The following is a 13,661-nucleotide window of genomic DNA, read 5'->3' as shown; positions in this document are numbered from 1 at the left end:
TCCCATTCATCAATGACACATCTTTATCTGTGATACCTGCGGCAAAGCAAAGAGAGGGAGTCTGTGTGGGTATATGTGCGTGAATAAGTGCACGAACCCCCCCGAATCCACACACACACACACACACACACACACACTCACACTCTGCCTGTGCTCTCAGCCCCCCTATCGCGTGTTAATTTACAGTGCTCTCTTATCTAGGCAGGTGGGTAAAAGCTGGCAGAGCAAGTTCTGGAGCCACACACACACCCGTCCCTTCCCCCTCCATCTTTTCATTCCTCGCTCCTCGTTTATCACATCTGGGCAGCTTGGGAGGGGGTGGAGATAAAAATGAGCCTTGGCAAGAGGCAGTCAGACAGAATGGATAGCTCAGTGCATCGGACACCTAGCCCTGATAGCATTCTCACCTGCTCTGGGGGGGTGGGGGTGGACAAGGGGAGGCACCATAGTGGGAGGTAGCCTTAGACAGATAATACTGGTTTGCTGATACACTGGGGCTGACATTTTAATAAATAACAGTGTAGTCGGTCTCTGATATAATGCAGGTGAATGTCTCCAGATTTCATTCCTGATTCCATATCGGTGGATGAGTACTCACTCTGGTTGCCTTTGTAAAATCCTTGATGTGAACACCATTTTAAAGTGGGATTTTAATGAGATTTCCACTGATGGAATTGATTTTTTGTTTCCATGCAGTGGTTACTATAATACGAATTTATCCAAAGCGACTTACAATTTCTATATATGTCAGAGGTCGCACGCCTCTGGAGCAACTAGGAGTGAGGTGTCTTGCTCAGGAAAACTTTGCTGGATGGATGTGTCGCAGTGGGAATCAAACCCAGGTCTCTCCTACCAAAAACATGTTTCTTATCCACTGCATCATCTCAACCCCTTAATTGTGTCTCCCCTTTTTTTATTGGCTGTTTCATTAGTCATTCTTCAGAATGTGAAGTCTCTGTAAGTCTCTGCTCAAGTTCAATCAGGAAGACAATATTTATGCTTCATTGATTCACAACTCTCTCACACACATTCTCTCTCTCTCTCTCTCTCTCTCTCTCTCTCTTTCTTCCTGCTTCTCTGATCAGCTGATTATGGGCATCCACTCTTTACAACCTCATCAGCCAAAAATCTCTTCTCCTCTCTGCTGCTGTGATTTCAGTGCAAAATCCTCCAGTCACTCATTCACCTCCAGTTCATCATATCCAGACCCAGGTAGTGCTCAACAGAATTCCACTTCTCATCACATCCAGATCTTCATCCCCTCACCGCCATCAGAAAAGGCCTACACTACCTCGTAACAGCTTCAACACCCCCTTTAAATGCCTTGACGTCACGATGGGTCTAATCGCCAAAGACTCCTCACATTTCCCATATTTATGGTGCGTGTGTCAATAAAAGAATCGTTCACTCACATTAAGTCTCTCCTGACTGAGCTAGAGTTAATGTATTTGGCTGTGTAAATTGGAAAATGTATGTACATGCAAAATTATGTAAAAAATAAAATAAAGAAATAAAGAAATAAGGCACTCAATATCCAGTGACAAAATTTGCTGTGTAATGGTATATCACTGAAGGAACTCAGCAGGTAGGTTGGCCCAACTGTTATTGTTATTTGTTGTTATAACTGAATGGAATTCGCTCACTTATCATGGAGATGATTCAGTTGTTATCATGTGATAACCTAAGTATGAAATATATGCTTACGTGGGTGAAAGCTGTGAAACATTTCCAATGACTGACACTGTGCTTTCATTAAATGTAGGGGTGTGAAGAGACCTCGTGCCACGAGATATCACGATATTGAAATGTTTCAAATGAAGGCTGTCTCACGATATCAGCACGACAGGGTGTCAGGGTGAAATTAGCAAGATGTTAGCGTATTTTGGTGATCGGTGCACGCGCCTGCGTCGCGCACAGCACACACGCACTCGCCAGTCAGGTCAAGCAATATCTGTCACAGCGTTTCAAACCAAACTCACCAGTGGAGGGCTGAGTGACAGCCTGTGCGCAGCACTGGCCAGACTAAGGAAACCCTGGTTGTCAGAGAATCGGTAAGCTTGTCAATTAGACACAAGAGGTGTCACTGAGTATTTTTTCTGTTTTCTTGCTGGGATCTAGGAGGAGGAGGTTCTTGTTAAGATATGGACTCAGAGGAGATTTGAACTGATTTAAGGACTCATTCATTAGTGGTTGAACTGTGGGTTTTGTATTGAGCACTGACTGTGTGAGAGTGTACCACAAGGCTAAAATGCTATGTAGAGCAGAGTTAGGTGACAACTTTCACCTTTTGTGACTGATGATACACTTGATCCTTTGATCAAATCTTGATATTTTAAAAAAAACAATGACTAAATTAAAGATCATGGGATGTTAGTTATATCTAATAACAACTGAACAGTAGGAATTCGGAAGTTCTATGTTTGACAGTTCCAAAGGAAATGGCTGTCTGGCGGCAAGGAAAGGCACCGAAAATATTAAACAAATAGCGTACACTGATATTGTTTTTTTCCCGCTGGGCCTTCTTTTAGGTGGCTAAAATATATACACTGCTGACCCTGTCCACAGCAGTATATTACTTAGCTTTGTGCGAGTACAACTATCTGCTTCTCCAAACAGATCCCGTAAAAAGAAAGACAAGATAGAAAGCACTAGTTGTTCCACTGAGCAAGAGCCAAATAACACACCTGCTAAAGATGGCACCTGCAAGCCATCCAACAGTGTTAGAGATGGTGAGAATTAAGTGCAAGAGGATGTGCTGGAGCTGGAGCTGGAGCTGGAGCCAGTGCTACAATCTGAGCAGGTAGATGCATATGTCAAAAGTTACACTGTGTCTAACGGTCCATGCTAATGTGATATGATATAGGCAGAACTTCTTTATTATTTATTTGGCTGATATTCAGCTTACACACTTGTATTTAGAATTTCTAAGGCCTATGCGCAAAAAACCAATAATGTTTTCATCTGTGTCACTGTGCACCATCATCAAAACAAATTCATATATGTTGAGGTACACTGTCAACAATTATTAACTAAACATTATTATTATGATTATTAATATTAATAATAATATTTGTGTTATTATTACTACTAGTGCAGTGCCCTTTCACAGGGGCCGATGTGACTCCTGCCAGCGCTTTTTTTGTTCAAAATGTGCGTCTCATTATCAGTTTCACCTACAGCAGTGGTCAGCAAGAGGCAGCTCGCTGGCCAAAATAAAACAAAATATGGTTTACTTTGTCAGCGGCTGGTGTTGAAAGAAATCTCAGTCATGAGAGCAACAGTTACTCACATAATCACTTCCTCTTAAGTGATTGTGCCTACAAAATAAAATGCTTTATTTCGAGTGGAATTAAGAGTGCAGGACTTTCCACTGCCTGAAGACGCTGGGGAAATGATAAGAAGCATCCATAGGTTGATGGATGTGGACCAATCGCTGGGATGCACACACTCCAGCACATGGTTTATCATGAGCATGTGAAAAAGTCTCCTCATAGTTAATTTGTTGAAGAGGGTAAAACCAAACACACAATACTCCAATTGTAAGGTCTGTGCTCTATTGACTGGATAACCGGGCAGCCAACAGTTATTTTTAAGTTATTATTTGTGTTCTGGCCTGCCATGTACTGGCTTTAGAAAAATTGCCAATGCCATACTTATTTGCCGACCCCTGACCTACAGCATTAATAACACTGAAACCACATGACAATGGCGGAGATCCTGCTAGATGTTTAGCGCTTCCTTTTAACATAAAAGTCTTACAAGCCCGTTTCAACACACATTAGTTTCTAACATATACTGCATCAAACCTGCGTGATTACTCTGAACGTATCGTGTGTTCAAATTGCACCAAACACGACACGGCACTCCCTCGGGTCCGCAGCAACACACCCGCCACCCTTTGAAGTCGATTGGTTGAACAATCCTTGAAATAATAAATACAAAATACAATACAAACCCACAGATTCCTTCCTTTATTAGAGAGATGTGACTTGCCTACTCATCCATCTTTATGCTAATAAATCAAAAAATTGTTTGCAGACCATTCAACTAACATTTCACATCAATGTCTAACATCAATTCAGAACAAATATTACACTTTTCTTCTTATAAGCAGGTCCCCAGGTGAAATCTTGTATCAGGATCACTTCAATAATGTACACATAGATATTTTGTGTGTCTCGCCCACAGCTACCCTATTTGTTCCGGAGGGGACTCCCTGTGATTTCTCAAACCTTTCTGCCAATGTCAACATCAACAATTCAAACCCCAGATTTAATTCACAGATGCATGGTTTCGACAGCCACTAGGCTTGTATGTACACTATAATCTATTTATTGTACTCAAGGGGTCAGCTGAGGTGATTAATTTACTTGAGGAGAGCAAGATAGGTGTTTCTAGTTTTGAAAATGCATTTTAATGGCTTGCATAAAATTCTCAAGAATTTAAGAATAAAGGTTTTCAAAGAGCCGGGAGTGGCCTGATTGTGCTAGCCTCTAAACAAAGACAGCTGGCTTGACAATGCATAATCGAACACACAATGTCCTGGTTGAGAATACCCTACGGGGAGAATTCATACATGTTTGACTTTTGATGCAAATCACACAACAGTTGAATGAGAATGTACAGGACACAGTGTGTGCATACACACACAGGATGAGTCACACTCTAGCTGAAAATGTGTGCTGTGCTGCCTGGCAGTGTTGTGCTTGGCATATTAACCAGAGCATTACTGTTTAAAACAGCAGGTAGGGGAGCAGCGGGTCCCTACTTCATCATGCTATTCAAGGGCCCTATTAGGCTACAATTACTATATGGCAAGGCTTGTAAATCATACATCATTCATGTGGAGCACTCGGAGATAGCACAAGAACACTCCAACACTGAGCTGCTGAGAGGTACTGGGTCGAGAGAAAAAGAAAGGAAATTAAATGGAAAGGCAAGGGTAGTGATTTAAAGGAAAAAGAAAGAAAGGGCAGAGGGCAAATGGTCAGAAAATGATTTGAGATTTAATTAGGCTTCCCAGAGGATGAACCTTATCTATTTTGCATCAGCTTTCATCTAGTGCCACGCTCAAGACAAAATGTGAACAACACAAGGTATCCCATGGCCGAAGAACAGAATGCAAATAAACTGTCCAAAAACATTGTGCCCCTAAGAAGATAAACTCTTATTTACATTTCTTCTGATTTGGTTTTGAAAGCATCAGCTTGTTCATTCGGTCTCAACCTTTCAATTCATGGGGTATAATTAGTATTGCAGCCTGTAGGGGATTACTATTTTATTATTATTCATGGTAGATCCATCCTCATATTCTGCATTGTATTAAAAAGAGAGACAGAGTCTACAGCCAAGATAACAGGTCTGTGAGGTTGTGCTTAGGCACAGTGGTGCTTTGAGTGGATAACAGAAGCATGGCAACATGCTAATGTCATACTAAAGTAGCTAAGCTATACAAGAGACCTCGTTGAAGAGGTGGTTCCGGTACTCTTTTTCAAACAAACTCTGGTGCGGTTCACGTGTGATGTGAAAGCAAACGAACCAATCAGAGGATTTTATGATGGCAGAGATGTGATCTGAGCATTATTTGTAAAGTTAAAAAACTAATAAATCCATCTGCTGACCGCATCATGTGTTCAGCTATCTTATAATTGATCTGTATAAGCCATGTTTAGTTTAAGAAAAATCATTTGGTAAAGTATACTTGGGATGACAATCGCCAAAGCTGTCCAATCAACAAGTTACCTGTACATCTGTGTAACGTCATGGTTACTTGTCTTGGTTCATTTGTAAAACTGCAGTGTGAACATGAACCGGACCAGGACTAAAATGCAACAGCGTATCGTTTTTTTCACTTGGTCCGGACCAAATGAACCGAACCACAAAGCACCCTTAGTGGTATTGGTATATAAGGAATACTTATATACTAGTACATGATTACTGGTGGGAAATGTTATTCAAATAGGGGCCCTACACAGGAATATTCATTTAGAAGTCTCTAACATGCCATGTTAGATTTATTTTAACATGACTTCATTGTCTTTGAACTCACATACAATCAAGAAAAAAAATGTATTAAAAAAATTTAATGACAAAAGCATCCTGACTGGAAACATCACTAACAGGCATGGGATGTGCATGGACTAAAGGATTCCCCCGTGATGATAGTAAAATGCAAATTTTTTTAACCTCCTACTTGGAGCTCTTGGATGTTTGCGTGTTAGGGTCTCAATAATCCCACATCTATCTCACCGCCTGCTAACTGCCTTCAAAATATGTTTTCAGTTTTGGGTTGCTGCCTTAAATCACGTTGCTCTGGATCAGCACACTCTTGGTCAAGCGCTTGTTCCTGCGACAGGGAACTGGGCCAAACTTGATAGGGTAATACCACTACATGAATAACATCCCAAACTTTAAAAACAATAAAATGCTATGCTTGCTGGATGTTTGATGTTTACTAAATATAGCATATAGGTAACACTGTCATGTCAGTATTCTTCATCAGTATAAAACACCACAACTGAAATAACACAAAATACCAACATCTAATGTAGTCTGTATCCCACGTCAGACGTTAGCACTATTTTGGACGTTGGATTTTGGTTATCTAACATTGCAACCTATATCCAACCAAATATCAACATCTGTGGACGGTTGCCCCCAGCTGGGCATGGTTGTCTAAGACCAAGATATTAACCAGGCATGATATTGTCATCAAGAGTAGCAGGTGGAAGAAAATCAAACAAATTTGGATGAAATACAGACAAACAAAGAAAACCAAAATATGATAGAAATTAAGATGAAAAGAACAGTTACCCCTCAGCACCAGCCCAAACGAAGTGCATAAACCCCAGGGCGAAATGCCCCTAATCTACTAGCTTGGGTCTCTAGCTAAACCTCAGCTAATCCACAGCTCAGCAGGCAACATGAGTGGTAAAAGCAGTGCAAAATCATTCGTTGTAAAAGCAGTGTGCACCATAATGAGTTTTGAAAGGGAAAGAGAGATAAAAAAAAATACACACTGTAAAAATATCCAAACATCCTGTCTTAACTTTCTTCTGAGCATAAACAAACCATGCCAAACCTCAAGGGATGACATCAAGGGAAATTAAGTGACAATTGCCCTGTTGACTGACATGAACCCTACAGGAATCAGAGCCTTTCTCTATGTAAACAAAAGTCCTATTTCTCTCAAACATCGGCATCTTGATATGCCACACCTGTGAGGTGGATGGATTATCTCGGCAAAGGAGAAGTGCTCACTGACACAGATTCTGACAGATTTGTGAATAATATTTGAGAGAAATAGGCCTTTTGTGTACATACAGAAAGTCTTAGATCTTTGAGTTCAGCTCACGATGAATGAGGGCAAAAACAAAAGTGTTGCGTTTATGTTCCTTGTCTGGGCTGCTTCTGGATGTATGTATGTGTCTTTGTCTGCCAGGATTTCATTAACAAAAATAAAAAGAGCAATGTCGGCTCTGCCAACATGCAATGGTTATTTTTGTCATTATTTCTGAGATTCTATGAACTTCATTATTGAAAGAAAGTCAACAGATGAATCAAGAGTGAATAATTAATCTTAACATGTTAACAGTCCATGCTCTCAACTGAAAAATGATGTGAAATAATGAATATTTTCCACCTTGGTAGTAAACATCTGCAAATAAAGCTGAATCTACTTGCATGTCTGAATTATACAGCTGTACATGGGACAATATGTTCTGTTGTGATTATACATGAGATGGAAACCCCTGTAGATTATGTGCTAACTGTGCCTACTGTTGCTGTGTGTACACACCTGTGTGTGTGTGCATGCATATATGTCTCTGTATATTTTTTTATTCTGTCACTGCAGAGATAACATTGCACAATATAGCAGGCAGGCAATCAAGCTGAAACAGGGACTAGACAGCAATCAAACCATGCTCCTATCTCTCTGCTGACGTTGTGGCTGTGTGAACCAGCATAAGAGACATAGAGTTGAGAAAGCTTTACAGTCTGATACTCCAGTCATTCATACATTGTAGAGAGCTTTCCCTCCGACCACAGACACACAAAAACAACCTGTAAAAACTCACATGGAATTGCTTTACATTTGATTTTTTATGTAAATGTAATGTAATGTCCCCCCGTTAACAAATATTCTGGTGGGTTACAATGTTTTGGAGAGTAATAGTGTCCAGATGATGTTTGTAAGAAAATCTATGACTATATATATAGAGAGAGAGATCACCGTAATCAACACTTTCTGAGAAATCCACTCCACCAACATTTTGACTTTCACTGCTTTGTTATATCTAGACATATATTGCTGCATTTACGTATTACCTGTGTAAGAGTTAATAAATATATTAATTTAATACAATGGAGAGTATTTTCTATAAATTATAGAGAAAACAGATGATGGACATTCATCTAACCCAAGTGAGCATTCATCTAGTATTTCTTTAGGATAGAGAGTGCATCATAGCACAGACACAGCACTGGTGAAAATTACAAATCATTCCCCTAATTGCGTCAGACAAAGGACTTGTCTCTGTACTTGTCTTGTTAGATCTTAGTGCTGCATTCAATATCAATGACATCACATCCTATTACAGAGACTTGAACATTTCATTGGCATTAAAGGAACCACTCTAAGCTGGTTCAAGTCATACTTATCAGATTGATTTCCCTTTGTACATGTTAACGATCAGTGGAGTAAGTACTAACGGTACAACCAGTGCAATGCACCGGTGCCCAGCTGATTGAAAGGGACCGCATCAATCGCCACATGGCATGGCATGGCATGACGTCATGCATTCATTCATGCCGTGTTGGCCTAATCACTCCAGTTGATCAAAATTCTGTCGCCAAGTGCTTGCTATTGGTGGGAATTGTTGGGGCTCTGTAATTAAACCTCACTAAAAGTGTACATGCGCCCAAAAGCTAAAAATGGCGTACGCCAAAAAATATTCAGACTTATTAAATGCGCGTATGCACACTTGTAAGCAAGTTCCCTTTATACATCACAATCAAATTTAAATGTAGCACATGTGATGGAGCTCCATGTCCGACCCTTCAAATGTCCATAGTTGCCTATAAATGGTCAGTGAAACACCCCTCATTAATATTAATACGTCCTGACTGCATGAAGAAAATGAGAAAAAAACGCACTTTCACGCAAGGCTTGTGCACCGGAGGAAAGGGGGCACCAGAGCTCCACTCTTTTATAACCGATCTGCAGGAAGGGACATCCCACTTGATTAGTGACGTCACTGGCTGGAGGGGGACACACACGCAAGACGGGATGACCCAGGTACTAATTTGGATTCCCCCATTTGAAAAGAGAGGAAATCAAACGCATTCCGCTTGTGTTTAAACATTTATTTAGGCTACACAAACAATCCACTCACTAAACAAGGCTGACAATGAGTTGAAATAAATATGACTTGTTGTAGATGACAATAAGATAGTGTTATTTTTTCCATAACGTGTTTTTACAAGCAGCGCTCAGCGTTTGGCTCTGTAAGGCAATGAACATCTGATAACAATAGGCAAAATTAAACTGTGCTTTCATATTTGCTCGACTGACGTATTGAAAACGGCATCAATTTAAATGTAATTTGTCCTCCTGTTCACCTTATTTATGAGAATAAATTGCACTGCATGCAAGTATTAATTAATATGATTCCAGATTAAACTGTACAGCATATCTGAGGCGTTCTTTTGCAGAAACAGATATCTCGTTTGTGTTTGTTATCCTAAATCTGGATATTTTTCTGTGTGCTGCAAATTATCTTAAATTGTGGGGGTTTTTGCGCACTTCAGGGAAAGTCAATCAAATGGGTGTATGTTTATTTAGAAAGGCTTTAAACCTATAATACTACTAATATTTCAATTTATTTTACACAATAGTAGGCCTATTCATTTCAAACCGTTTCATCCTTCTAACATGTGAGTTGCCATTTCTCATTTCTCCTCTATGTGCGTACGCATGGTTCAGTTTACTTACAGGACCGCGCATTCTCCCTTCAAGTTTGTTTTTTATAGATCACAACCTTTGCTTAGGAAGTGGCATACGCACATTTCCAGCCCTGTTGTGTACGTAAGCACCGTTCATAAATGAGAACCCTGCTCTATAAGTGCAATGAGGTTACTTCTATTCTAGATATTCTAGATATAATCTATTTTAAACAGACCTTATTATAAGTGATAAACTCTACAGTTATTCTGTTTGCACACAGTGAAGCTTCATAACATAACCATATTTGTTTTTTGGAAATAAAATCACCAAATGAGGCCAAAAATCAGCACAAAATCGAGTCTCTCAGCAGCTTAACTGTGGAAATATCAGTATCGGTTTTGGCCTTAAAGCACTCAACTCAGCTGAGCCATACTGCCAATATTGAATCTGGCATAAGGCGGTGTGTGAGTGTGTCTCTGGAGAAACAGTCTATTCTATACGTTATGACTGAGAGGGTCAACCATTATGAAAAAACAGGCATGATTTTCACTGGCACTTCATACATGTGCTACAAGTGGAAACTTTTCCTTGCTGAGGTTTCACTGCTAAATCAAATGTGACCGCATATAATAACTCTAGCAATTTTAAAACAGCAGCCCTGGAGAGCTTGCATTTATACAGGCTTCGTATTTTCAGCCGAATCTTTGAATTCTTCTCCAGCAGGCAGCAATATTACTAGTAGTGCAGACAAATGCATCATTTCCATACTAGGTTATCTCAACCACTGACACAAAGGCAGCTTTATGCAACTTTTTGGAAAGATTTGGGAGGACAAAAAGAGTTTGGAACAGAAGGAGAAGATTACAATATCACTGTCAGCATGCTGATCCACCAAATGTCAAACAATACATATTCATCTGTTTGGCCGGCCACAGCAAAGAGGCAGAGCTCCACGAGACGTCCAACCAGAGATGGCTGACATTTCAGCATTCAAGAGACTGACAGCTGCATATAAACAACACACAAACTTTTAGAAACACCCATACACACTCATATTTACTTTTAAGCTGGATGCTAAAAGAACATTTCTTAATGCCAGAAATAAAGTGTGAGAGGTGGGGCCTGAAGCACATTCAATTGTTTTTGGGTAATGCCACATGAATAATGTTTTTTTCTTGAACCTATCCACTGAACGTTAACGCTGAAAGTATCTTTAAAATGTTCTCTACCAACGTAATTGATTGACTGGTATATATTTAGAATGCTTTGCGTCTTTTTGATTTCAGAAGATGAAATAAATAGAAAGCTTGAAATTGAGTGCAGGCTTTGAAATGAGTTCATTATTTCAGTTTCCCCTGAAACATTTAACCTAATGAATTAAAAGACACCTTGATTAAATTCGTGGTTATTCAATAGGCCTAATTTATACACAATCACAACATCAATAATTACCATCCGGATAATCAATAAATAATATAAACGCATTCTGCCACTGATTATTAATGATACTGTGCCTCTGAGCAGGACACAGTAGGCCTACAATATAACAACACGTTCTCATCTTAGGGCAACAAATAGGCCAACTACACTTTGAGAAAGCCTGATAAAGCGTCGCTCTGGGTTGAGAACGGGCTCAGTATAAATACAGAATGCAGGGTGTTCATGTGTAGGTGATTGTTACAGACAGAAAACATGCTGCTCAGTGATAAGTGTGAGCCTTTATAAGCATCAGCACAGTGCACATGTGTAACCACAATTACACACTTACAATGTAATGTCTATATATAATAATAAAGCAACGACAGTCCCTCTTCTGTTGTTTATATTGTCCAAAGTGCTTCTAAGTTTCACAAGCCAAGAAGTTTCTGTACATCACGAGCCAGATGTCTCTTGATTTATGTTACAATTTGTGTTGTGTTCTACCATTGTTGGTGGAACCGGCTGCTACGCTGGCTGCAGTGGTCTCTATGACTGTGGGACTATAGGGGTCTGTGAACATGACTGGCCAGCTGGTTCGCTAGCTACCCCCGCCGGCGTGTAGAATGAAGCGAGTTTGCTGAAACCACAAAGTGGCTTGCCACCTGTGACAGCACCCACCTGATCTTACACAATGGCCTTAATGATCTTACAACTTTAAGCCTTAATATATTTGAAACGCGGAAGTTATATAAAAATTTCCACCCCAGTTTCTTATGAAGAGGGAAATTGGCTATAGAGACCAAAACCATATTTTGTTCCAGGCTGTTCCTCTTATGACCACTAGATGTTGGTTCTAGTGAAAACCCTCAATGTATTGACTGTATTGAGTAAAAAAATCTTTATTAAAATACAATCCCATTTTTTCCACAATAACAAGAGTTTACTAAGAATTTAACTTCTTGTAATGTCTATGGCTTCTTGACAATTTTGAAGGAGATTGTCCAGAAGAAGTTCTTAAACTCTAAAAATGGGTACATTTGAGGTATATTTGCCCAGATAGACAGGCATCTCAGCCTTTTACACTCAACCATGGGGGTTCATCCTATGACATCTCTACACAGATTCATCCCCCTGTGGCACATTTTAATTTTCTGGTTCCAATAACCGACAAGACTACCAGAGCTTCATTCAGAAGCTTTCTCATGAGGTGTCAATATCTACACCATAACAAAGAAAACTACAAGCTCTCAGACGGCTCTTCCTTGGTATGTTGAGGCTTAGTAGATTGTGCTTACCTCCACAGGGTAACGCCGGCTGTTGATGCTGTGTTCAGAGCCTTCAGATCCGTTGCTCGGACCCCAATGAAACTCCACTTTTTCTGCCTTAAACCTCCCTGGTAGGCCTGCTCCCCGAACAAAGTAATCGTCCTTCAAGATAATGGCCACTGACAGAAGGACAGAGAAAAACAGAGACAGCGTGAGAAATAGTGAGTGGTCATACAGAATATCTTGTTCAACATACTTAATAGTAATTAGTCCTCTCAAAAAATATACAACAGAAAAATGTCTCTTGTTGATATGAAAGCAAATATCAAAACATTTGAAAAGACAATCGAAACATGTGAGGACACAGCACGAAATCTCTTTAAGATCAGAAAAGACAGATACAGACAAAAGGGTGTATTTTGAGGTGCTACAGGTCTGTTTACACCATTTCTGGCATTTTCCATCAGCCTCTAAGGCAAGTTCTCAAATGAAGGGCTAATTTGGCAAGCAAATCGTTCTTTTCAGCCAGTGCAAACCGCCCTTTTTTTATTCCGTCACATCATGCTGAAATATAGAGAGCACTAAAAGGGGGCATTATTTTCACATCCAGAAATGTCTTTGAAAGATCCCTGTGTTCCATTAACCAATGCATCTGCCTCCTTCCCATACCTCATCAGACAGTTCTGTCTCATTTACAGAGGAAGCACCTGAGTAAAGAGAGTGACCCGGTTCATCATTTCATCAATGTGGCCAAAGTTACATACACCTGATAACATGCAAAGAGGCCCACTTTGCACACAGAACATGAAACTGCACAGGTAAAATAGTAACTGTGTTACCATACCTCAACATGAACTCTAAAGGATAGTATATTACGACTTAAAGGATATTTATTACAAATTGAGTATTCTTTTTATAGCATTGTTCAGCACTTTCTAAAAAATTAAGTTTGTTAGAGCAAGAAACATGAGCATTCAGATTTCTTTGCCACCGGATTTGCACTGACCTCGGGGTTTGTTTTTAACCAGTCT

At 39.9% G+C, this 13,661-nt stretch overlaps 1 protein-coding gene across 2 annotated transcripts in view; it reads right to left on the bottom strand.

The window, feature by feature from the left end:
- The window catches only part of ptprga (protein tyrosine phosphatase receptor type Ga), a 466,997-nt gene that overhangs the window by 151,172 nt on the left and 302,164 nt on the right, over positions 1 to 13,661 (bottom strand). For both annotated transcript variants that reach the window (XM_038695933.1, XM_038695935.1), the window contains exon 5: positions 12,661 to 12,809. In XM_038695933.1, the coding sequence (XP_038551861.1) occupies positions 12,661 to 12,809 (149 nt within the window). The remainder of the gene's footprint in view (positions 1 to 12,660; positions 12,810 to 13,661) is intronic.

Source organism: Micropterus salmoides, unplaced genomic scaffold, assembly GCF_014851395.1.
Source record: "Micropterus salmoides isolate LMB-PRFRI ecotype aquatic unplaced genomic scaffold, ASM1485139v1 Ms_hic_scaffold_4, whole genome shotgun sequence".
Classification (NCBI taxonomy): Eukaryota; Metazoa; Chordata; class Actinopteri; order Centrarchiformes; family Centrarchidae; genus Micropterus; species Micropterus salmoides.
This window is presented reverse-complemented; position numbering and strand designations above follow the sequence as displayed.